This window comes from Callithrix jacchus, chromosome 19, assembly GCF_049354715.1.
Source record: "Callithrix jacchus isolate 240 chromosome 19, calJac240_pri, whole genome shotgun sequence".
Classification (NCBI taxonomy): Eukaryota; Metazoa; Chordata; class Mammalia; order Primates; family Cebidae; genus Callithrix; species Callithrix jacchus.
In genome coordinates this window covers 25,132,078-25,160,000 of record NC_133520.1, presented here as the reverse complement: position 1 = coordinate 25,160,000, position 27,923 = coordinate 25,132,078, and the positions used below count along the sequence as shown (strand labels likewise).

At 36.8% G+C, this 27,923-nt stretch overlaps 1 protein-coding gene across 11 annotated transcripts in view; it reads right to left on the bottom strand.

Moving 5' to 3' along the window:
* The window catches only part of NEK7 (NIMA related kinase 7), a 151,703-nt gene that overhangs the window by 71,030 nt on the left and 52,750 nt on the right, over nt 1-27,923 (bottom strand). For all 11 annotated transcript variants that reach the window (XM_054248271.2, XM_017966515.4, XM_054248269.2 and 8 more), the window contains one exon: nt 8,440-8,524. In XM_054248271.2, the coding sequence (XP_054104246.1) occupies nt 8,440-8,496 (57 nt within the window). In that variant the 5' untranslated portion in view covers nt 8,497-8,524. The remainder of the gene's footprint in view (nt 1-8,439; nt 8,525-27,923) is intronic.

Sequence of the window (27,923 nt, the reverse complement as noted above, 5' to 3'; positions counted from 1 at the left end):
AATAACCTATAAGCTCTAAGTAGAATCTAGTAGAGGAGTATACTGTAGCAGAAAGAACACCAGACCTACCAAAGCAAGGCAATTGCCTCGGCCTCGAACGGCATTCCATCAGGTGAATTCAGGCAATTCCCTTTAATCCCTACTATTAAAGAAGAATTTAGTAATAAATCATGGTCCCTGCTAAAGTGATAGGGGAAGCATTGAACAACACTACTTCAAATCTATATTGCTCCAAAGCTTGACCAGGCATGGTTTTACAAAAAAATCTTCTATGCTCCCAGAGTCCAGCAGAAAAGGCATAGGTTCTCAAGTTAATCAGCAAGGCCTAGGCTCAAATCCTAGTTCTGATGCTCAATGTCTGAGCTGGGCAAGCTATATAAGCCTGTTTTCTATTTCTGTAAATCAGCCTTTAAGAATTGCGTCTGAGTCAGATAATGCATACAAAGCATGCAGAACATAGCCAAGTATACTAAGTACTCAATAACACTGAAGATGCCTCCTATACACACACACACCAGCAGCAGCAACATTCCAGCACCTCACTCTCCTATCAGGGCTCTTGTGTTTGTAGATGTTACTTTACATACTCTAGTTTTCAGGACTCAAGTTCCTCTTTAGTCCCCACCTCAACTTTCTTTTCTAGGCTCCTTTTCTCTGGACCACAGTAGGAGTCTGCCTGTACGTGTTTCTAGATTTCCCATATGCCATTGGTATACTTAACAGGAGTTCCAAGTGATCTTTCAACTAGGTTACCCCATGTGTCATGTAGATTATCATCCGGATTCAGGAATGAAAATAGCCTGACCCCTTGGTTATAAAACTGCTTGAGTGACAACACAGTAGTAATATGTAACTGTAGTCATTTTATCCAAAGTCTGTTTAACAATTCTTGGGGGAGAGAAGGACATTTAATACATAAAACCATGTTTGGTAGCAATTAAGTTATCTGTTTGGAATATGCTTGAAATAAAGTTTAAAATCACAAACTGCAAAGCAGAATAACAGGTCCAAAGCCTTTAAACCGTATGAGTTTGAAACAATGCTCTTCAGGACAAATGAAAACAGAGAGACAGCATGGCCAATCCAGCAAACAATATTTTCTGAAAGTACTAAAGACTATATACCCCATTAAGTATTTTCAAACTGACTCAGTTTAGAAAGATTTCTCAAATATAACTCACATAGATAACACAGATAAGCCTACATAGGTTATTTAATATTACTTTATTTCTTAATTACCATGAAACATCCACAACTCTTCACTTAATAGGCATAATTAAAATTGATCTTGGAAGCATTTGTATTATATTTTTGTGGTAAATTACTAAGTTGAGGCTCTTGAGCTATACAAATCTATATACTAATAGACCATATTATAAAAGCATTCTGAGATCTCAGAAACATAAAATACATATTCAAAAATCATATATGAAAACTAAGAAATCAAACTCTACAGTGAATGAAGCTTAATGTCCTTAAATGTTCTGGCTTCTTATTAACAAACGTTTTTTTTTTTTTTGATGTGAATACACTCTAATCACATGAACAAGGGATCTTACTAATTGGGATTAACTTCTACATATCGGTCTGTGTTTACTGAGCTTCCTTCACATAGATACTTTTCACCTGAAAATAAAATTCATTCTGTTTGCCAGTGGTTCTTATTTTCACAGGTGATGACTCCTTAAAGAATATCTTCCCAGGACTAAATTAATTTCTTAATTTGCTTTAAATTTGAAGGCAAGGACACTTACTGAGCAATAAGATAATTCAAGATAACAGTATGATGATAATTCTCTCTGGGGAAATTAGAAGAGTCACACCATGAACTCAATAGACTCCCCAGAGAGAAAATTACGTTCTGATAATTCCTAAAGGTACTGTTATCAATGATTTAATATACAAGCCATATTAATTACAATAATTAACACCATTAATAAGATTTTCATTGTTATTGCAAATTCATCTCTTATGGGTGATTTTCCTGTGCCACTTAAATAAACTATCTTTTATTTTATATTAATATTGTTAGATTTCTCCAAAATTTAAAACAAAACTTTAAAATATCTTTCAAATTTGATTTAGCAATAAAACTCATGCTATTATCTTTCATCTTTAAAAAGGTGTTACTCACCTCCATATTACACAAACCAGAATATTCTTTCTGTCATGTATTTTTTTCTAAAGACTTCACTGGAAACCAAAAAACAGCAAATACAACAAAGAAAAAAAAAAACACCACATGTGCCACCAAGACCTAATTATTCATGATTCTTCCCATTTGAAAAATTATCTCCCTAAATTTTTCAACTATGTCAAATGATACCTATTCCTAAAGTTTCCTAAGTGTCAGAGACTTCGATCAGTTTAGACAATATGCCATTAATCATTAAAACTGGCTTTTATCCAAGGAAAAAATTTCACAATTGTGTCAGAAAAATGAGTGACCAAATATAACCAGCTATCTAATTAAACATTTATAAGACCCTGGTATTTGTAGCATTTAATTGTCACTAGTTAGAGTACCAGTATAATGATTACTACATCCAAATGATGTAACCGAAAATACTGATTATCTCTCCTAGGTTATCATGAGCAAGATAACTAATTAATGTCAAAGATACTCCCATCTCCTCTGCTTCCCTATGAGCACTACCAGTTACACCTGGCAAAGTTAAATATGGAGAGAAAAAGCCTTTTACTGAAAGAGAGAAAAAAGTGGTTAAAAATTTATTCATTTATTCCACAAATATTACTGGGGGGAGGATATAACATATACCACAAAGACACTAAAAAAGGCAATAAACAAATATATAATAGTATCTAATATTCTATATAAGTACTATGCAGAGAAACAAAATAAGTGATATGACATAGAATGTGACAGAAAATGAGTGGGTAATTATTTTAGGTTGGTTGATTTAGGGATGATCTTGCTGAGGATGTGACGTTTCCTGAGGTTAAAAAACAAAACGAAAGGAAAGAAGCCATAGCAGAAAAAACATCTGGAGAAAATGTCTTAAGGAAGAAATGAACTCCATGTGTTCAAGGACCAGCAAAAAGGACTGTGGCTGGACTGGAGTATAGCGAGCAAGGGAGAGCACAGGTAAAGAGCTAAGCATTGAACGGCCTGGAGAGGTGGCTCGGGCCAGGCACTTTGGGAGGCCAAGCTGGGCAGATCGTTTGAGCTCAGAAGTTCAAGACCAACCTGGGAAACATGGCACATGGTGAAAATCTGTCTCTACTTAAAAAAAAAAAAAAGAACAAGAAAAAAATACAACACATAGAAAAAAAATAAAATAAAACACAAGCTGTCAGAGTGAGACCTAATCTCTCTCTCTCTCTCTCTCTCTCTCTCTCTCTCTCTCTCTCTCACACACACACACACACACACACACACACAAAGAGGTAAGCATTGAGAAAATCATATTACGCTTTGAGAGCAAGAGTAAGGGGTCTGGGTTTTAAGCAAGGTAGCCCCATTCAGTGTTCTGATACACATTTTACAAAAATAACTCATGATGCTGCATGGAGAACTGGGAAGGAGGCTGACTAGAGCAAGAATGGAAGAAGGAGACTGGACAGGGGGTAGTGGGTATGGCCTGAGGAGGCAAGAGAGATGAGGACAGTAGGAGGAATCAGAATACAATCTTGAGAAGGAGTCAAAAGCTTGTCAATAAATTGAATATGAGGAGTGACGGAGAGAAAGAAATTGAGGATAATTGAGATTTTTGGGTGAAGCACACAGATGAATAGTGATGCCATTTACTGGTAAAAACAAGGCCAAAGGAGAAGCCATCTAGGTAGAAGGTAGGTAAGAAAGATGATGTAAGATGCTATGGAAGAAAACAATGGATAGAGAAATGTGGGCCAAGACAATTATTGGCAGCATGTTGTCACTGCAGTCATAATCATCATCTTTGCTAACATTTAATGAGTGCTAATTATGTGCCAAGCATCACCCTAAAGCTCCATATCAACTTTATGAGGTAAAAACTATGGTTCATCTCATTTACCAATAAGAAAACTGACGTTTCTAGATGTTAAATAACCTCCCCTGCATCACACAGCTAGGAAGTGAAGGACTAAGAACTGATCCCAGGCAATATGACGTCAAGCTCATGCTCTAACCCACTGTGCTAAATTATGTCCTCCTGTAAGAATAAGGAATATCTGTTTTCTACCCACATACGTGAGTGACACGTCTTCTCTCTTTCATAAGTAGCCAAAGTATTATACCAGCTTCAAATTAAAACGAAACAAAACATGTCCTAGGCCTCTAATCATATCACAATGAAAATTAATCATCCTTCTAATAACTCACAGAAATTCTTAAAATTGTACTCTAATTATAATTGGTTTATAGTTAACTTTATGAAAAAAATGTGAATGTACCACGGCCATCTTCATCTAATAACCATAAATAAAAATACAAAATGTTGGGCCGGGCGCGGTGGCTCAAGCCTGTAATCCCAGCACTTTGGGAGGCCGAGGCGGGTGGATCACGAGGTCAACAGATTGAGACCATCCTGGTCAACATGGTGAAACCCCGTCTCTACTAAAAATTACAAAAAATTAGCTGGGCACGGTGGTGCGTGCCTGTAGTCCCAGCTACTCGGGAGGCTGAGGCAGGAGAATTGCCTGAACCCAGGGGGCGGAGGTTGCGGTGAGCCGAGATTGCGCCATTGCACTCCAGCCTGGGTAACAAGAGTGAAACTCCGTCTAAAAAAAAAAAAAAAAAAAAAAAAAAAAAAAAAATACAAAATGTTAATTGTAAACTTCCATTGTTTAAAATTAGTCTTATAGTAAAGAGTAAAAATTTTACTAATACCCAATCACCACCTTTTATACAGTTTAAAGTTTTATTTTTTTAAAAGAGCTAAATCCACTGTTCCACAAACGAGAGTCCGAAGGCAATGAAAATATATAGAACAAGCATCTAGTCAAAATATCCTTTCAGTACCTTCTAGAGACATTAGTGGAAGGAATCAAGAAAGGAAGAAAGGAGAAAAGGAAGGAAGGCTGGGAGGGAGTGGAGCTGATAAAAAAAATTCTGAATACATTAATAAAGATACATAAGTCTCACATTCTATAACAAAACAAAAGGAACTTATATTGTACCAAAAATGAGACCACATATTCCACATTATGGGGTGACAATATTCATTCTAATACAAGAAAAAGAAAGGATATGTCAAGAATATACATCACTCATCATATAACATGGAATTGGTATCAGACACTCAGAAAGCTGACTTCCTTAGTTTTCTGTTTATGCCTGGACTTATATTAGCATTACGAAAGTGAAAAAAGTCACTGGGCTAACCCCATGTAATTTTTCCGCACATTCTTGCTTCAATTGGAGCATACCTCTTCCCTCCAGGATACTGCTTCCCCTGTAACCCTCTCAAGCAGAGGCTACGTATTCTCCCTTGCCCACATACATAGGGTCAGGAGGTCGGAACCACAACCTTCTCCATCCACAATGCCTCTTCTAGAACACTACTGCTCCTTTTTTGTGTGGGGAGTGGGGAGACGAGGTTAGGGGGCAGTGAGGAATCACAGCTTTGAGGCTTATACCATTCAACTAAAGGACTTTTACCTTCCTTATTGCTGTCATCTTCTGACCTCTCATTACCACTCACATGAACTGAAAATTTAACCCCTGGCTCACTCTCTTACCACCTTCATTCTGGACAGTAGTACTGCTGCTACTATCACCCCCATTACTCAGGCCAGTGGTGTGGAACAAAACTAAAAATAGGTTGTCAACCCTGAGCACAGGATGTCCTTTCCCAGTCTTTTAAAATAATGCTACTGAGACCAATAACATTTTCAAATACTTAATAAGCAATAATGCCTATAAGCTCTTGTCAGGTAATCTTTCTCTCACTGTCTCACACCATCAGTGTGAATGCAGACTAGGGAAAAAAAATCCTTCTCCCTTCCCCCGCCTGCCACAAGGCAGCTAGAACCTGGGATGACACTTGCCTGTTTCCAACAGGGAAAGAGGTTCACCCACATAGGAGCAGCAGCAGGAGGCATAAACGAAAGGAACCGTGTGAAAAGAAATGCAGAACCGCTTCTATAATTTTGAAATTTATACTGTGTGGCAGCCCAGTGTCTCAGGAAAACAATCACTTTCATTTTTGCCTCCTACTGCCACGCCGACCTTTCCTGGTTGGTGAGTCAGTAGGAGGCAAAAATGAAAGTGGTTATTTTTTCCCTCTTTGAAACACAAGGCTGTTAAAAACTGTGAATCTCAAAATCATAACATGAACTTCCTAATTTTTGGAGGTGTCTTTGCTGGAAATAACATAATATGAAACAATAATGTTTGGTATATGTGTAAAAGGAGTATTAAAAGGTCTCTATTTAATAGACGGAAGTTGTTTATTATAATCTTGATAATACAATTTCTGATCATCACATAAAATATAATGAGGACTTAAAAAAATCTTCTTGAAATTAAAATATTGGCCTTACTTTAAGCTAAAGGGTCTTTTTAATCAATATAGAGAATTCAGACAGGTATAACAAAGAAAAGCAATGTAATAGTGCAATTAAGTACAAGACTAATTTCAATGGGTCCCTGGTTGGTTTCAGTTACATACATGTTCTTATTGAGCTCCTACTACAATGAGAAGTGGGAGCTCAATAAGCTTCAATTTCTCAGGGCACTGAATTACCACAGGGCATCCACGGTAAGTAAGATACAGTCCTTTCCCTCAAGCAGATTTTAACCTAATAAGACAGATAAGAAAAATGCCCATATAAAAAATGACACAAAAGTATCAGAAACAGCAGAAGAGGGATGCAAAGAAGACATTGTCACGTTTTCAAGGAAAGATACTGCATTCAGAGGATCAGACAGCTTTATGGTAGATATGGCTTTTTTCATGGTCCTTGAGGATGTGAAGGATTTAGAACATTGGAGGGGAAGATGGAGGGGACAAAATGAGCAAAGTCACAGAAGCAGAAAAGGTTTTTTTTTTTGGTAGACAGTTATTCTCTGAACAGTGCTTCTGTGATAAGTCAATAGATGCACAAAAAATAAAAAAAGGATTCCATAGGCAAATTAAGTTTGGAAAACACTACACTACTCTTTGAAATTCATTTACAATGCACATTACTGTAGGAAAGGCTCTGAGAAAGTATTGCCACAAAGTCACTGTTTTCCCCAAGTCTCCCAAACCTATTTGACTACAGAACTCTTGCAAATTGCCCAAATGTTTTCAGAAGTACTATCCAAACAAAATTGGGACAAGGCTAGCAGAGTATACATGAGACATAATGCAGAATGCCTCAAAGACTAAGCTGAGAAATACAGTCTTCAGGAACAACAGAAATAAAAATGAGGTACTGCCCCAACATGGAGCGGCGATTGCTATTTTAAACATGTCATTACACATTAGCTTCATCACGAGCATTCACATTGAATGCAGGATACTAAATCATGAATTTCAGTAATGTGTGTATATTTTATACTAAAACTTTTTTTTTACTTCATTTTATTTTATTAAATACAAGAGATAGGCAAATATGTAACAGGAGAAATAAACTACAAGTGAGAGGGAGAGAAAAGTTACCATCATGGAAGGCAGCTGTGGGCAAGGCAAAATCAGCCCACTAAAGCAAGGGCAGGTACAAAATGTACTGGCATTCCCAAACATAGGCACAGCCTCACCTTTTTAATTTTTTTTTTTTTGAAATGGAGTCTTACTCTGTCTCCCAGGCTGGAGTGCAATGGCGCAATCTCGGCTCACTGCAACTCTGCCTCCTGGGCTTGAGTGATTCTCCTACCTCAGCCTCCAGAGTAGTTGGGATTATAGGCATGTGCCACCACGCCCAGCTATTTTTTCTATTTCTAGTAGAGACAGGGTTTCATCATGTTGCCCAGGCTGGTCTTGAACACCTGACCTCAGGTGATCCACTGGCCTCAGCATCCCAAAGTGCTGGAATTATAGGCATGAGCCATTGTGCCTGGCCTCACCTTTTTTTTTTTTCCTCTAAACCTAATACTAATGCTCAGAGCTTACAGGTCATTCAAATAAAATTAAAAGCTAAAGCTGCCTTTTTGTTTCCATGTTTGTAAATGGGAGCTAAACACTATCAAACAATATTTTAAAATAAATATTTCTATCAAAACATCAAACTGCACCCCATAAATATGTACAATTATAATGTATTGATTAAAAATAAATACATTACACCTAAATAATTACACCTAAAGAGTATACTAATTACACCTAAAACTATACCTAAAAGCCATAAAACAGAACTGAAAAACAAACAAAAAATGCTGATTAAAACCTGAAAATTCAAAATTAGCATTTTTGGGCTACTTTATTTCCTAAAGGAACAATAAATGTACTACTTCTTACACATATTTAACATAGATTATATATACTTCTGGCTATCTTGATTAGGATAAATTACCTGTGGTTGGAACTGAGGAACCGGCGGCCCTTGCATTCCTTGTGATTGCTCATCCATTGTCTGAAGCAACAGGAACTTTAGAACTCTGCAAAAATGTAAAGTTGATATTTAAATAATGTAATCATTACCAATTCACGTCATTGATCAGACGCTCGACACATGCATTCACATGCTAGAGATTTACCCAACGCTTCAAAAATTCATTGAGATATACCACACTCTGTTGCCGTTTGCTAAATCCAAGCTCTAGTTAGCTCCCACAAATACTGTCTCAACCATTTCTACTTCTCCAAAAGCATTAACTGTTTAGAAAATCCTGTTTCCTGAAATGAAATTCTTCTCCATTCTGCCTTTCAGATGAAAGATACTTCCCTCTCCCCGGACACTATGAGAAGATAAGTATCAGAGTAAGCTCCCTATAATTATGCCCAATGTCTTACATCTCTAAAATGCAACTTAACTTTATATTCTAAAAATGTTTGTACTTTTATTCTTTTATCCAACTGCTTACTGTGATTTCTTAAACTTTAAAAGGCCAGTTTTCCTGAGAGTTTTTATTCTTTTCTGCATACTTCGTAATTATAAAGCATTCATCTATTAATTCAGTAAACATAGGCTGAAGGTAATTATATGCCAGGCATCTCACAAGACTCAATAATTGAAATATTAATGAGACACAGCCCTTGCCCTCCAGGAACTACATTTGCACTCATTCTACTCAACACCAAGTGTTTCTAGGTTCTTTACAAATGTTATTTTATGACCAAAATCTGTGAGTCAAAGAACTAGGGTTCCTTTTAAATGGGATTAACTGATGGAAAAACTAAAACACATCTTCACTTCATCATACTCTTTAAAAACCAATAAAAATATTCTGGGCATGGTTCATTTGTATTACAAATTTCTTCTTCTACCTAGCGACTTGTCTTTTTAAAACATTCCTAACGGTGTCTTTCCATGAACTACTACTATAAAGAGAAATTCATAATTTTAATGTTGTCTAAGTAATCAATCTTTTTCTTTAAGATAAATGCTTTGTGTACTATTCATAAATTATTTTTCTACTCTAAGTTCTCATATTATTTTCTAATGCAAGCTTTATTTTTTAACCTTTAGATCTACAATCCATTTGGAATTAAGTTTTTTTAATGATATAAGGCAAAGTCAATCTTTGTTTTTCTTTAAGGATATCCAACTGACCTTAAATGATATATTAAAAAGATTATCCTTTACCACACTGCACTGCTGCTGTGTCATCTTTGTCATATACCAAATGACCGTGTGTTTATATACACACACATATACATATATACACACGCATATATGTATTTGCACTTTCGTTGCTGTTCCACTGGCTATTCACCTGCACAACACCAATACTACACTACAGAGTGTAGCATAGTATACCTGCTACACTGTACTATTAGTACTCCATATAACTACAGTATTTATTACTATAGCTTATTATAAAGTCTTGATACCTAGTTAATCACGTCTGCTTTTAATATGAGTTATAAAATCAGTCTGCTTGTTTTGATTTTCTATAAAAAGACTGCTGAGATTTTGATTGCGATTACGTCAACCTTAAAGTTCACTTTGGGGAGAACTGACGTCTTAATAATAGGGGGTCTTCAAACCCCTGAACACAGAATATCCCATTTAAGTTTCTTTCAATAATGGCTTCCAGTTTCATATATTGATCTTTCACATCTTTATTTCAGATTATTTCCTAAATGTTTTGTATTTTTTGACACTACTGTAAATGCTGGGTTTTTTAATTCAATTTTCTGATTGTTATTAGTGTACAGAAATAAAACATTTCTGTATGTTGACCCTGTATCTTGCATACTTCCTAAAGTTGCTTATTAGTCCAAATGGCTTTTCTGTAGTTTGCTGACTTACTGCGATAGGACCTCCAGTACAATAGAAGTAGAGAAGAAACATCCTTTCCTTGTTCCTAATCTTAAGAAGAAAAGTCTTCAATCTTTCACCAATAAGTATTATGTTAGCTATACATTTTTTAGAGATGCCCTGATTTATCAGGTTGATAATTCCCTTCCATTCTTTGCTGGAAGTTTTTACAAAGAATAGATGTTAGATTTTTGCCAAATATTTTTTTGTATCTATTGAAATAATTACATGGTTTTTCTTTTTTAATCTGTTAAAATGTTGAATTATGTTGATTCAATTTGGAATGTTAAACCAGTATTCATTTCTAGGATGAACCCCACTTGTTCATGATGAATAATCATATTTATATAGTGTTGGTTTCAAGGAAGGGAGGAAGATGAAGGAAAACCCTAGAAGTGAATCTAAATAACTTTTAGCAGGAAATCCAATATTAAATTAAAATCAGCATTTCATACCTGCTGCCCTACAGATAATTTCACAGGACATTCCATGAAAAAAAGAAAAGAGTTTCTTGGTCAAAGACCTCTATGAAATACTATTTTTTATGTGAATCTCTCTTAAGAGTCATAGTGAATAGCACAGTAAAGGACCCAAGCAGGCCTGCAATTAGTAAAAGTTTTTTAACTTTCTTTTGCTTTCTTTGTGTAATATTTTAAAATATCCCACAGTTTGACTAAAGAAGCCACTTTGAGAACTTCTATGCTAGGTTATAATAAAAGTGGTTTCACTATAGCTACTGATATGTGACAATGTCTAAACAAACAAAATCATGAAAAAGGAAACGTAAAACTCAAAGAAACTTAAAGTGTTTTACTGTAAAAATTTATATAAAGAAGTCACTTCTGCGGTATCCCATAAAGAAGGTCAAGGAGCCTCTGCTTGGAAAAGAAAATTCTGAAGACATTTCTCATATGAATGTAAACTTAAAAAGAATGAAGAAAAATAAATATGACCTGCGCTTTTCCTCTGTTCTCACACCACAGCAATCACAGTAAGACTTCTGTGACCAAATGTGTAGAGGTTCCTCCCCACCCATCAAGCAAATAATCAGTTCTGCAGTGGACACCAGCTGAGTTCCCTCAAATTCAATTCCAATACTGTCTTCCTGGAGATAGCACCAGATCCCACAGGTTAAGGGCTCAGTCTCACAAGATCACTGTCCCCTTCCCACCAGTCACAAGTCAAAGCCTCTGGAATTTCTGACCAACTCGCTTCAAGTTGGGGTGCCCATGACCCCCTCTTTGGGTTTGACTAATTTGCCAGAGTGGCTCACAGACCTCAGGAAGAGAAATACATTTACCCATCTGTTATAAAGAATATTACAAAGCATATGAACAGAGAGATGCATGGGGCAGATAGGGGAAAGGGGTGTAGAGCTTCCATACCCTCCCTGGATGCACCACACTCCAGGAACCTCCAATGTATTCAGCTATCCGGAAATGCCCTGAAACTGAACTCTTGGGCCTTCTGTGGAGATTTCATTGGCTAGGCGTGACTAACAACCATACAGAAATGTGACTGGACAAGAAAGATAGGATCTAATACTAATAGACTGAGTGGGGCAACCCAGCCAGCCTGTCTGTTCAGATTCTTCTTGGCCTCTTTGTGCAGCATTCCTTCCCCAAGGATATGAGACAGAATCCCTTCTGAAATGAAGGTGTTAAGACCTACAATCAGCCAACAAGGCAGGTCAGAGAATCTTTATGGCCATTTCCAAGGCAGGAAGCGGGGGAAGACTCCTGCCTTCAAGAGAGAAGGAAGCAGGGGAAAGAAAAGGAGACAGTTAAAAAAAAAAAGAAAGAAAGAAAAGAAGAGGGTCACAGAGAGAGATTGTTTTCTGAGGCCTGCTTCTGAGGCCACAGGTACCCCAATATTAGAACAAAAGACTGTATCAAGGGTTATGCGAGTTATGATGCAGGAACTATAGATGAAATCATACACATAATATACTAAGTACAATGAATAAAAACTTTTTGCATAATATCTAACATAATCCCATATGTAAATGGGTTTGTTTGTTTTTTGTAGACAGTCTCACTCTGTTGCCCAGGCTGGAGTGCAGCAGCATGATCTTGGTTCACTGCAACCTCCACCTTTCAGGTTCAAGTAATTCTCCTGCCTCAGCCTCTTGAGTAGCTAGGGTTACAGGTGTGCGCCACCATGTCCAGCTAATTTTTGTATTTTTAGTAGAGACAAGGTTTCACCATGTTAGTCAGGCTGGTCTGGAACTCCTGACCTCAGGTGATCCACCACCTTGGCCTCCAAAAGTGCTGGGATTACAAGTGTGAGCCAACGTGCCCCAGCCTTCAGTGGGTTCTTAATGTTCTCAGATATGTCAATGTTTACATACTGATTTAACACCATTACTTATCATGTCCTCGGAAGACCAAATAGTTTATCTCGTACCACTAATGAAAGAAAAATATATTTTAATATATAAAATATTTTAATATGGATTCAATCTTTCAGATTGTAAATCCCATGTGTCAGGGACACATTTGTGTCATCCACAGCTGTATCACCCAATGTTTAGGTCAATACCTGGTACAAAATAGGCGGCTGAAAAAAATATGTATTTAATGAATGAATGCATGCATAAATGTTAAGAAAAACTAAGTAACTACTGCTACATATTAAGTATAAAATCAATGATGAAAAAACTGTCATCAAATTCAACAAGTCTGGCAACCAATCAAGCAAAAAAAAAAAAAAACTTCTGCCCAAAGAAGGTGCTGGCTGAATTGCATTTTAAATAACAAACAAGAGAAGATAATGAGCCAGGAAAAAGAGGAATTCTGGGAAGAGGAAAGAGAACACATCAAAACGATAAAAAGTATAGTACACACCACCTTATAAGTGATTTCAAATTAAAGCTGGTGAGCTGTGGGAGACCGTAGGTGGGGAGTTAGTAGCAAAAGGTTAATCTAAAAATAGACAAGTGTCAGTTCATGAAAAAAATTTTAATACCCAGTTGATACGAGAGAGGTATTGTTGGGTTTTAGTCAGCTGAGAGAGAAGTTCACTATTTTTGGAAGACAATCTTTCTAGCAATATGACAGGGGCACAACCATAATCAAGAAGGCCAGTTAAAAGGCTTCTGTACCAATACAGACAAGAGCCATCAGGACGGTCTTCTTACTCATCCTCCACCAGCTGTCAACACCACTGACTAACCCACTTTCCTGAAATGTTCTGTAATCTCACATTCTCCTGGTTTTTTTCCTAGCTATCCTAAGTTCTCTTTTCTGTTTAACTTATATATGCTGGAGTGCTCCAAGACTTGAATCTTTTTTTTTTTTTAACCTACATACTTTTCAAGTCATCCAGAATAATGGCCTTTTAAATTTTTAAAATTTTTTTAATTTTCACTTTTTGTAGAGATGGAGTATCATTAGACACTATGTTGTCCAGGCTGGTCTTGAACTCCTAGGCTCAAGTGATCCTCCCACCTCAGCCTCCCACAGTGCTGGGATTTCAGGCGTGAGCCACCATGTCCGACCAGGATCATGGCCTTGAATACTACTGGTATATGATTACTCTGAAATTTGTATCTTCACTACAGGCATCAATCCTGAGCTCTGAACTGCAAACACCTATATCCAATGGCACACTTGGTGTTTCCATCGAAATAAAAGATTTCACTTCCCATGCACTACAAAATTTGCTTTTCCTCCAATTCTTTTTTTTTGAAACGGAGTTTCGCTCTTGTTACCCAGGCTGGAGTGCAATGATGTGATTTCAGCTCACCGCAACCTCCACTTCCTGAGTTCAAACAATTCTCCTGCCTCTGCCTCCCGAGTAGCTGGGACTACAGGCACGCGCCACCAAGCCCAGCTAATTTTTTTTTTTTTGTATCTTTAGTAGAGACAGGGTTTCACCATGTTGACCAGGATGGTCTCGATCTCTTGACCTCCTGATCCACCCACCTCGGCCTCCCAAAGTGCTGGGATTACAAGCTTGAGCCACCGTGCCCAGCCCTCCTCCAATTTTTTTTTTTTTTAATTTCTACATGTATTACCATCTACTCAGTTGACCCAGCCCCACAATTCTCAAACATTTAGGTCTCTACATTTCTTTACCTGAGGTCTCTAAAGACCTTTTGTTTATGTGAGTTATATCCATCTATATTCTCCATACTGGGAATTAAAACTCAGAAATTTTAAAAATACATACTAATTTATTTACCAATAAACATAGCCCATTATATATATATATATATATATATATATATATATATATATATATATATTTATATTTATATTTATTTATATATTCATAAATAGCTGTATTTTCCAAAAATTAGGAGGGAACCATAGTTTTACATTTTGAAAATTTAATATATATCCTCATAGAAGCAGTTTCTACAATGAGACACACTGTTTTGAAGTACAGACAAATGTTGCCCAGTGAAGAGGACATGTGCTCAGAAATACATTCTCAGTTGATTCTGTCATCGTATGAACATCATGGAGTGTACTTCCACAAACCTAGATGGTATAGCCTAGTACACAACTAGACTATATGGTATAACCTACTGCTCCGAGGTTACAAACCTCTGTAGCTTGTTATTGCACTGAATACCACAGACAAGTATAATACTATCTAAACATGGAAAAGGTAATGCGTTGTACTACAAACATTATAACCCCTACGATATCACTGGGCAATACAAATTTCTCAGCTTCATTATAATCTTAAGAAAGCATAAGTTTTATATGCAGTTCATTAAGCATCATTATGTGCCGCAAGTCTATGTATTAAAAAATCACCTATACATTCCACAAATGCATAGGTGAAAAAAGAGAAGTATTTCAATAAACATTTCATATCACTGTGAATATTCTTCTTTTATACTATACCAAACTTGACAGGTGGCAGGTTCCTAAACTGCAGTATGTACATTGAAATTGCATCAATGAACCTTCAGACTCTTAAAATCCATTGGTCTGTCTTTCCCTTTGCATAGATCTTTAATTGTGCAAGATTTTTACATCGGTCATCTGAAAATTTTTAGTTCCTGAGTTACTTATATTTTCTAAATGTTGACTATTTCATTATAACATTAAAAATAGTCATAAGAATCAACATCACCACTAATCGCATCCAAAAATGTCTTTAAATATTCAGAGGGTATCAAGGTCATACTCTAAGTTTCCCAAAACTCTTTAATTTTCACTTTAAAAGCTCAAATATCATTAGCAAGAAATAACGTCAGTTGTTTTCCTTTAAAGGATGGGCAGTTGGTTTTCCTAAAAATATCTATAAAATTCCTGTCTGAATATTGTCTTGCTTTCAAATAAACATGGTGTTCCATGAAAACAGTAGCTACGTACCTTGCTTTCTTTTCCCTGAGATAACTTTGATTTGCTGCAGTTGTGCTTCAAGCATACTTCCTATTTCACACATACTAAAAGATGTATACTTAAAAGTTGAGATTTGATAAGAATATACTTTTACCCCTTCATCAAGGAGATTTTAAAATGAAACTTGTTCCCCATGTCCAACACATCAGTAAGTGTCATTTGTTCTACTTCCAAAATATATCTGAAATTTGTTCACGTTCCTCCATTACCAACTAACACCAATCTACAAGTTATTATGTCTCCACCTGGGACTACTGTAATAGCCTATTAATGGATTTCTCTGTTTCTATCATTCTCTCCAAATGACATTTTGAAAACATAAATCAAATTATAACATCCTCATTGTTCTTAGAATAAAATTCAAACTCCTTTCTGAAACACAGTAGGATTCTGTAAATAACCTCCGCATTACCAGCCCAGTCTTCTCACTGACTGCCTTCCATCGGCACTGAACTCCTTTCTGTTCTTGAAACCTCTGAAATCCCTTCTGGCATCAGGCCTTGCACTTGGCTATCCTCTAGACCCAAAATCCCTGAATGGCTGCTTCAAAAATCAGCCCTACCCTAACTGCCCTTGCCAAAGTAGTGTGCTGACCCTCATGATTCGTATCTTTACTCTTTAGTTTCTACACAGCAGTTATAACGATTTGTAATTTTCTTGTTACTTATTTATTGTGTATCTCCTCTGCTATGATATAAGTAACAGGGTGAGACTGTCATTTTGTTCCCTGCTGTATTCATCAGCAATTACGTGGCATATAATGGGCACTCAATAAACATCGCTGAATGAATAAAACATGAACGAAAATGGAGAATACAGGATCGATGTTAGCATTGCTTGTTTTGGCTTTTAGGACTTGTGACTGATTAGATATGGTTAGTGATGGAAAACGGAAGATAAAAATGATTCCATGATTTTAGCTTGGGGGAAAGAGCACATGCCGTTACCAACATCCAAAATAGGTAATAGAGGAGAAATAAAAACCGGAGTAAGGTGGGTGGAGTGTCAGGAAGGATAAAGTACAGAATGAGATTCACACAGAAAAACCTCATGAAGAACGGTTTTAGAACAGTCAAAATTTCTTTGGGGAAGGGGAGTTCAATATATTGTCTTGAAAGTCTCAAACCAGTTAGTTGTTTATCATCTAAAGCTTTTTAATGTGATTGAAAAAATCTTCTCTTAAGCATATTATGGAAACCCCAAATCTTTTAAGTACTACAGATATTTTCACATATACCCAGAAACTCAATACACATTAAAGAAAAACAATCTTCTTATGCTAGTTTTGTGTTTAGTCTATATTTCATGGAAAATAAAAGAACAAAATTAGGAATCTGAATATCAGACACAAACACTAATTAAAATACAAAACCATTTAGTTTTAAGACATCAGATCTGTTTCCCAGTGGACTGAATTTTCACAATTTATGTGACCCTGATAAGAAAACTATTAAACAAAGCACAATATACTGTATATATTATAAAAAATACAGTCCTCAATGACACTATACTAGATAAACACCTTCATTTAAAAACTGAAATAACATTATTACAAGGTTCCCTAAATAAAAATGCCTTTCCTAGTTCCTCCTCTGATATTCAATAAGTTAAATATATTTTATAAAGCTAAAATCCTTAGAAAATTATCAGCAAATTAAATCATGCTAAGTATATACCTTTTCCTGAATATCATTTGAATTGAAAAACTAGAGCTAACATATTTACCATAGCTAAAATCTTAAAACAAGAAGCTTTAATCTATATCTATAGACATCTTCGGTGAATTTCATCTTTGAAAATTTATTTTGCAGAAATTGACCTAAAATAAACCAATATATATTCCCAAACATTAATCTGATATTGGCCCATTACATAGTATTAAAAACACATTTAATAGAAAGGTTTTTTATTTAATGAGGCTTAAAAATAAGTTTTTAAGAAAAATCATCGGTGAATTTTACCTATGATAATTTTTGTCAAAAAAAACTTAATAACTAGCCTTTAGGCAGAAAAAAGATTTAATTGTATAAAAGAATATAAAACTAAAGAAAAATACTTCATTCTACAATAAAAAGTACTTAATGAAGCAAGATTTAAAAACCAATCTCATCTTTCAAATTCAACTTTTAACTTAAAATGTAAAGTAAATTAAATTTAACCAAGAATATCTATAGATTCTATTTGTTTAAGTGGACTTCCTCTTTATGTTTCCAAATATTATTTAAATAGACTTCCTCTTTAATGCTTCCAACTAATGATTCCATGTGATCAAAGTTTCCTTAAAATGGATCACTGACACAGTATGAAATCTTACATATCAAACTATTTCCATACCAATTTAAAGAGGTATTTCAAATAGAACTTCAGAAGTTTTGGTTTTCTGATTTCTTCAGAATTCTAAAGAGTTGAAGCACATTAATCCAAACTTATTTAATAGTTTCCTTTTCTTGAAATAAAGTGCTTTTTCAATCTTCAAGGTTAGTCATAAACTCTTCAATATTCCTTCTAGTTATATGTACCATTTAAATATCCTGAGAATATTAATAAGACAATTCATTGATTACAACTACAGCTCATAAATAACAAAAAAGAGGATCAATCATATTTAAGTAGCAACACTACTTCCATCCAAAAGAAAATTATTGACTGAGCAGTATGTACATGTGATACCTAAAAAATGAAAGGGTATCATGGAAACTTTACAGTGACTGATACTTGGCAGAGTATTAGTCTGAACACTCAAATCCAGAACTAATATTTTTCTTGGCCCCAAGCCTCCATTCAGCAGGAATATTCCTGACCTATCTCTTCTGCCTGCATTTAACTGAGTTGCCCAGTACTTCCCATAATCAAGTAAATGACATGTCTATATCAGACAACCCCAGAAAATTAAGTGCTTAGAGTTGACAGTTCATTCTTACATTTCTATGTTATAATGAGTGAGTTTTTAAGAACTACGAGGATAACTATCAGATCTCTGAAGAGAACGATGAGTGTCTGTAGTATCTCAGTCTCAACATTTATAGTTAAACACATTAAACTAGCCTAGTACCAATCTTGGTGTCTAAAGCCCTTCTTCACTTAAAGGAATTAGGGCTCTTTGGAGAAATGATTGGTTCCAGGACCCAGGCTGAGAAAGTATAAGCTGAGCCTGTAATATTTTGTTGTGCCAAAGACAAGGTAGTACTCAAAGAACAATGTGGGTTCTTTGAGTGGCTTTTGGACATGTACAAAAGACATAAAAGCCAGCTTGAATGGGTTCCCACCAGCCACATTTGGCACAATTTGAGAGAGTAACAAATTATAATCCATCCATTGAATAAAATAAGAATCCATGAGTTCATACCAATACAAATTAATAAATAGTGAAAATGGGGAAACTACTTCTTATAAAAGAACGCCACCTAATAAAGAACAATGGGATATAAAAATCAGTATTTGCCAGTCATCACAGAAATAACTGATTCAGGTAAGAATCATCAATGGATGATCAGTGTAGCAAATTTTATATAGTGTCCCACAGTATTTCCAACCGTCCCCCACAAAAAAATACATAAATAAAAAACACATTAATTACAAAGGGGAAAAGGAGTGATTTCATAGTAGAGAGCTTGGCAGACATCACATTAGCCAAATAATCAAAAGTTAACATCAGCAGTAATGTGCCTCCATATAGAACATGCAGATATGTGCCTCCAAACACAATACAGTTAGCAGAAAACATCACCTCTGTGATGTTCATGCCAAAAATGTAAACCCTGAATTGTTTCAACTTATTTTAATTGACAAAAATTCTATATCTATTGTGCACAATAATGATGTTTTAAAATGTGTGTACAGTGGTGAAGTCTGAGATTTTAATGCACCTGCCACTGGAGTAGTGTACATTGTGCCCAAAAAAGTACTTTTTCATCCCTCACATCCCTCCTTCCCTCCTACCCCATTCTGAGTCTCCAATGTCCATTATACCACTCTGTGTGTGTGTGTGTGTGTGTGTGCATATATATACACACACATTTTAATATATGAATTATATATAAACTAATATTAATTATATATATTTACATGAAATATATAAACTTAATATATATATATTAAATTATATATATATAAATATATATATTAAAATGTATGTGTATATATAAAATGTGTGTATATATAAAATGTTATATTTAATATATATATAAAATAATATATAACATATATATCTATATATACACACACACACACATTTTCTTTATCCATTCATCAGCTGAGGGGCATTTAGGTTGATTCCATTTCTTTCTAATTGTGAACTGTGCTGTAATAAACATACACGTGCAAGTTCTTTTTGATACAGTGACTTGTCCTTTGAGTAGACACCCATCAGTGGAATTACTAGATCAAAGAGATTTACTTTGAGTTTTGAGATATTTCCACACTGTTCTCCATAGAGATGGTACTAATTTACATTTCCACCAGCAGTGTATAAGTGTTCCTTCTTCACCATACCCATGCCAGTATCTACTGCTTTTTGACTTTTCAAATAATAGCCATTCTGGCTGGGGTAAGGTGGTATCTCATTGTGGGTTTAATTTGCACTTCCCTGATGGTAAGTGATGTTGAGCATTTCCGCATATTTGTTGGCCACTTGTATATCTTCTTTGGAGAAATGTCTATTCATGTTTCTTGGCCAAAAAAACATTAATTAGATTTTTTTCTTGCCGATTTGTTTGAGTTCTTTGTACATTCTGCATATCAGTCCTTTGTTGGTTCATAATTTGCAATATTTTGTCCCATTCTACAGGTTGTCTACTTATTCTTATGATTATTTCTTTTGCTGTGTAGAAGCTTTTTAATTTAATTTGGTCTCGTTAATTTATTATTTATTAATTTTTGAGACAAAGTTTTGCTCGTTACCCAGGCTGGAGTGCAATGGTGCAATCTCGGCTCACCGTAACGTCTGCCTCCTGGGTTCAAGCAATTCTCCTGCCTCAGCCTCCCAAACAGCTGGGACTACAGGCGTGCACCACCATGCCCAGCTAATTTTTGTATTTTTAGTAGAGATGGAGTTTCACCATGTTGACCAAGATGGTCTCAATCTCTTGACCTCGTGATCCACCCACCTTGGCCTCCCAAAGTGCTGGGATCATAGGCGTGAGCCACCGCACCCGGCCTCATTTATTTATTTTTTGTTACATTTGTTTTTGGGGTCATCATAAATTCTTTGGCTAAGTCACTGTCCAGAAGAGTTTTTTCCTAGGTTTTCTTCTAGAAGTTTTATTGTTTAAGGTCTTAGATTTAAATCTTTAATCCATTTTGAGTTAACTTTTGTAATACGGTGAGAGACAGGGATCCAGTTTCATTCTTCTACATGTAGCTATCCAATTTTCCCAGCACCATTTATCAAATAGGGTGTCCATTTCCCAGTTTACGTTTTTGTATTCTTTGTTGAAGATCAGTTAGTGTCTGGCTTTACTTTGGGGTTCTCTATTCTGTCCATTGGTCTTTGCATCTACTTTTATACCAGTTTGGATTATTATAGCCTTGCAGTATGATTTGAAGTCAGGTAACATAATGTTTCCAGGCTTATGCTTTTTGCTTAAGACTGCTTTAGCTATCTGGGCTCCTTTTTTGGTTCCATATAAATATGAGGATTGTTCTTCCTAATTCTGTAAAAAAAATACTGGTATTCTGATAGGATTTGCATTAAATCTGTAGATTGCTTTGGGCAGTATAGTCATTTCACAATATTGATTTTCCAATCACTGAGCATGGGATGTATTTCCATTTGTTTTATTCATTTCAGCAGTGTTTTATAGTTCTCCTTGTAGAACTCTTTCACCTACTTGGTTAAGAATATTCCTAGACTTGGGGCTTTTTTTTTCTTTTCTCATAGCTATTGTAAAAGGGATTGTGTTCTGGATTTGATTATTAGCCTGTTCATTGTTGGTGTATAGCCATGTTACTGATTTATTTACATTGATTTGCAACCTGATACTTAATTCGTTTATCAGATCTACAAGTCTTTTGGAAGAGTCTTTAGGGTTTTCTAGGTATACAATATATCATCAGCACAGAGATAGTCTGGCTTCCTCTTTTCCAATTTGGATGTCCTTTACTCCATCTTTTGCCTGATAGCTCTGGCTAAGTCTTCAAGTACAATGTTGAACGGAGTGGTAAAAGTAGGCATTTTTATCTTGTTCCAGTTCTTAGAGGGAATGCTTTCAACTCTGTCCCATTCAGTATGATGTTGGCTGTGGGTTTGTCATATATGGCTTTTATTACGTTGAGGTTTGTTTCTTTATCAAGGATTTTATCAAAAGCATTTTATCAAATGCTTTTTCTGCATTTACTGAGATGATTATGTGGTTTTGTTTTCAATTCTGTTCATGTGTCAATCACATTTATTGACTTGTATATGCTGAACCAGCCCTGTGCAACCAACTTGATCATGCTGAATTTTATTTTATTTTATTTTATTTTTGAGACAGAGTTTCGCTCTTGTTAACCAGGCTGGAGTGCAATGGCACAATCCCGGCTCACCGCAACCTCTGCCTCCTGGGTTCAGGCAATTCTCCTGCCTCAGTCTCCTGAGTAGCTGGGATTACAGGCACACACCACCATGCCCAGCTAAGTTTTGCATTTTTAGTAGAGACGGGGTTTCACCATGTTGACCAAGATGGTCTTGATCTCTTGTCCTCGTGATTCACCCACCTCCGCCTCCCAAAGTGCTGGGATTACAGGCGTGAGCCACAGTGCCTGGCCTCATGCTGAATTTTTATTTCTTTTGTTGTGCTGTTGAGTTTGGTTGGCTAACACTTTGTTGAGGATTTTTGAATCTGTATTTTACATATATTGGTCTGTAGTTTACTTTTTCAGTTATGTCCTTTCCTGGCTTTGATATCAGGGTGATACTGGCTTCATAGAATGAGTTAAGGAGGATTCCCTCCTTCTCAATCTTCAGAAACAGTTTCAGTAGAATTGATACTAATTCTTCTTTGAATATCTGGTAGAATTTGGCTGTGAATCTATCTGGCCCTGGGCTAATTTTTCTTGGCAGCTGTTTTTTGTTTTTTTTAATGATTGACTCAGTCTTACTGCTTGTGATTGGTTTGTTCGGAATTTCTATTTGTTCTTGATTCAATCTAGGAGAGTTGTATTTTTTTCAAAACTTTATCCCTTTCATCTAGGTTTTCTATTTTGTGCACATAAATGTGTTCATAACGTTAAATGATCTTTTGTATTTCTGTGCTATTGACTGTAATGTCTCCAGTTTCACTTTTAATTGAGCTTATTTGGATCTTTTCTCTTCTTTTCCTGGTTAATCTAGCTAGTGGTCTATTGATTTTATCTTTTCAAAGAACAGCTTTTGTTTCATTGATCTTTTATATTTTTTTGGTCCAATTTCATTTCGTTTCTTCCCTGATCTTTGTTATTTCTCTTCTTCTATTAGCTTAGCTTTGGTTTGTTCTTGTTTCTCTAAGAAGAAGGTGTGACATTAGGTTGTCAATTTGTGATCTTTCAGACTTTTTGATATAGGCATTTAGTGCAATAAAATTTCCTCTTAATACTGTTATTGCTGTATCCTGGAGATTTTGATAACTTGTGCCACTGTTACCATTGATTCTGAAAAGTTTTTAAATTTCTATCTTGATCTCATGGTTAACCCAAAAATCATTCAGAAGCAGATTGCTTAATTTCCATGTATTTGTACAGTTTTGATGGTTCCTTCTGGAATTGACTTCTAGTTTTATTTCACTGCGGTCTGAGAATATACTTGATGTGATTTCTGTTTTTATAAATTTATTGAGACTCATTTTGTGGCCTATCACAGGGTCTTTATTGGAGAATGTATTATACCTTGTGCTGATGAGAAGAATGTATATTCTGCAGTTCTTGGGTAGAATGTTCTGTGAATATCTATTAGGTTCATTTGTTCTACAGTGCAGGCTCATTTGGTCTAGAATGCAGTTTAAGTCCAGCGTTTCCTTGTTGAATTTCTGCTTCAGTGATCTGTCTAGCACTGTCAGTGGAGTGTTAAAAGTCACCGCTATTGTTGTGTTGCTATCTCTTTTCTTAAATCTAGTGGTAATCGCTGGCTTTATGAATCTGCGAACTCGGGAGTAGGGTACATATATATTTAGGATTGTTATATCTTCTGGGTGAATCAATTCTTTCATCATCCTATAATGATCTTCGTCTTTTTTACTGTTACTGTTTTAAAGACTTTTTAATTCAAGAATAGCCACCCCTACTCACTTTTGGTTTCCATCTGTATGAAATATCTTTTTCCACTCCTTTAAGTCCATAAGAATCCTTATGTGTTAGGTGTGTCTCCTGAAAACAATAGCTATTTGGCTTTTGATTTTTTTATCCATTCTGCCAATCTGTATCTTTTAAGTAAGATGTGTCCAATCTTTTCATTTAGGCCACAATGGAAGAAGAAGAATTTTCTTGGGCCATACATAAACTAACACTAATGATAGTTGATGAGCAAAATAAAAATAAATAAAATAAGATCACAAAAATATCTTATAATTCTTAAGAAAGTTTAAGAATTTGTGTTGGGCTGCATTCAAAGCCATCCTGGGCTGCATGTTGTGCACAGGACATGGACTAGACAAGTTTGTTTTATGTGGAGCATTTAAACTATTTTCGTTTAATATTAACACTGAGATGTGACATACTGTTCCAGTTATCACATTGTTAACCAGCGAGTTTGTTTACTTCATTTTGTTATGGTTTTATGAACCTTGTGAATTCTATGCTTTCAGGAGTTTCTATTCTCATGTGTGTCAACCTTTTCTTTCAAGACTTAGAATTCTTTTTAGAATTTCTTGTATGGTGGGTCTAGTACCTAGTACTGACAAATTCCTTCAGCAATGCTTGTCTGACAAAGACTATTTCTCCTTTATTTATAAAAACTAGTTTTGTTCAATACAAAATTCTTGGCTGTCGCTTATTCTTTTTAAGGAGACTAAAGATAAGACCCTTCTGGCTTGTAACATTTCTACTGAGAACTCTGCTGTTCATCTGATAGGGTTTCCTTTGTAGGTTACCTAATGCTTTTGTCTCACCATTGTTAGGATTCTTTCCTTCACATTGACTTTAGATACCTAATGACTATATGCCTTGGTGATATCCTTCTTAAAATAAGTTTCCCAGGAGTTCTTTGAGCTTCTTGTATTTGGATGTCTAAATCTCTAGTAAGGCCAAGGAAGTTTTCCTCAATTATTCCCTCAAATAGGTTTTCCAAACATTATTTTTCCTTCTCCTTCAGAAATACCTATAATTCTAAGGTTTGGCCATTTTATATAATCCCATATTTCTTGGAGACTTTGTTCATTTCTTTTAATTCTTTGTCCTTTATTTTTGTCTCACTGGGTTAATTCAAAAGCCTTGTCTTCAAGCTCTGAAATTCTTTTTTCTACTTGGTCTATTGTTACAACTTTCCTACTGCATTTTGTAGTTCCCTAAATATGTCTGTCTTTTCCAGAAGTTCTGATTAATTTTTCATTAAAATATCCATCTTTTAGAACATTTTTCATCCATAGCCAGAATCGTTTTTAAAACTTATGTTGGTTTGCATCTCTCTCGTATCTTGAGTAACTTAATAATCAACGTTTTGAATTCTTTGCCTGGTATTTCAAAGATTTCACCTTGATTTGCATCAACTGCTGGAGAGTTAATGTGATCTTTTAGGGGTGTGATAGAACCTAAGTTTTCATATTGCCAGAATTATTTTTCAGGTTCCTTCTCATTTGGTAAACTATTTTTATATTTAATTTTTATTTAACTGGGTTACATTCACCCCTTCAAGATGTGACTTTATTGTCATCTAGCTTCAGCTCTGGGGGCTTTCAGTGGCAAAGACTCTGTATGAGTTCCGTGGTTACAGAGAATCTTTGTGCAAGATGCTGCCTTTCTCAGATGCTGGTTGTAGTAGCAACATACTGGTTATATGAGCAGTTTCACTGACTCCTGTGGGGCTGGAATAGCAGAGGTCTCATGAAGCTTATCTCATTCCCCAGTGGTGTGTACATTTTAAAATTTCTCTCTTCAGTATTTTGTTCTCCAGGTTGAACAGTTCAGGCTTCAGGCTAGTAGGACATGCCCATCAGTAAAACTGGCTATAGCTAAAGCAGGTGATAAATGCAATATCCCAATGGTGGGCAGAGGTCCTACCCTTGACAGAGGTGGCTGGGGAAGTGCTTGGTGAAATCCACTGACATCTTTCAGGGACAAAGAAGGAAGCCACCACAGCTCTCCTTCCAGGCCAGTAGGAAAGCAATCCACCTCCCAGTAACACTCCTAACCCAGTGTTCTGGCTACTAAGATCAGACAGGCACCTCTTTTCATCTTCAGGAATGCTTATGTTCCACGTAGAGAGAGGTCGTTACTCTACCTCTCATGCAAGCCTGAACATGGAGACTACTCCTCCTCTGAGGATACAGTAACCCTGAAGTATTCCAGGAAGGCTGTCTACAGATGCACCCATGCTGAGCTCCTGTAGGAGAAGCCCCAGCTGTTTCTGCAGTGGTAGGCAAAGGGGAGAATAAGCCCCATTCTCCAAGACCCTTCATAAGCACAAGGGCCGCCTGACTGTTGGGGTAAAGCCATAGACTTGCCCCAGTGAGCCCAGCACTGCATCTGTGCCTCTGCTGAAAGTTTCCACAGCTGCAAAGTTCAAAGGCTCAAGGCCTGCAGTCTAGTTTCTTTTGTCCCACAGTGTGCTCCCTTAATGTGGTACACTCCCCCTTCCCTTAGGATTAATAGTCCCTAAAGGCCAGACTACTGCGAATCCTGCTGTGGCTCTGGGTCTAGCCATCAAGTGATGCTGTCACACTCCAGACAGGTGCTATGGAATGCCTGCAAAAAATCCAGACATGTGACCTGTCTTCTAGTCTCCCAGCAGCAGGTACCACAACCACCTCTGATGGGGGTGGGAGGGGAGATGTAGACACGAAGATTTCCTTGATTATAAATCCCCTTTGTGTGTTGGCTTTCTCAAATACCAGCTGTAACAGTAACGTCTTGGGCATGTGGAGAGACTTAAGATCTCCTGGTTAGCCGGAGCGAGTCAGGCAATGGGCTGAGATCACGCAAATGCTTTCTTCTGCCTAACTGCTGTGTTTTTGTGACTGCAGATGTTGAAATGGACAGCCACGAGGTGGCGCTTATGAAAGAGGATCAGCTGTAGCGGTAACAGCAGATTTTTTGCTTGTCTTACGTTACCCACGGGTGGCACTCTGGTATTTCAGGCAATGGGCAGGGCCATGGAGCTCCCAAATGTCCCTGTCCACTGTGTCGCGCTACCAGGGCAGGTAGAGGAACAAAGCCAGGTGTGGGCTGGGTCAGGCAAGTCCATGCTCTGGCTCCCCACGTGCAGGCACAAGCAGTGGCCCCAGTGGGGATCGGAGGGCAGTTCCCTGGCCGCTGGGGTAATGTTCATGGGAGGAGTGCAGCTGCCTATGCTGCATAGAAGAATCTGAATTGGGAGTAGAGATTAGCAGGTGGCAGTAAGCCCCACCCTACTCCCCTGTACCTGGCAAGGCAGGTCTCACACCCGCAGTGTTTTGCTAACATCAGCTAGCTGAATTCCAGGCAGCCTGTGCTCAGAACACAAAACTGCCCCAGGCCATATATGCCTTTTGGCTTTCAGGCAATGACTCTCCTGATCCACTACCAGTGAGGCAGGGGCATCTAGCTCCTGCACCTGTGGCTATAGCACACCTTTCATTCACTCATCAGTTACAGACGATGAAGTTCATCCCCACACAAATCTCAGTTGGGAGCTTCTCTCAACCTGTGAACAGAATCTGAGTTAGCTGGCAGACTTCCGTAAGGTCCCCTGTGAGACAGGATCAGGAATGGCTTCCCTCCGCCCCCACTGGAATCTGGCAATGCACACAAGGCACATCGGATGTCACTCATTCTCATATACTCCCCACTGCTCAGAACATCAGCTCCAGCGCTGGTAGGGTTATCTTCCCCTATGGCCTGGATTGTTCTGTTCCCCTGCAGGAGTGTGTGTAGCAGTCTGGAAACAGTTTTCCTTTCAGTTCATGGTGTAGAGTGCTGTCCACTGCTCCTTTCAAAGGGTCTCTGATTTCTTTCAGTTTTTCTGTTAAGTTCCTATGTTGCTTCTTGGAAAAAAGTTCACAGCATGAATGTTTACACACTATTTTCTCTTTCCAAGTGGAAAAGGCATGCTAATGATCCCTCCAG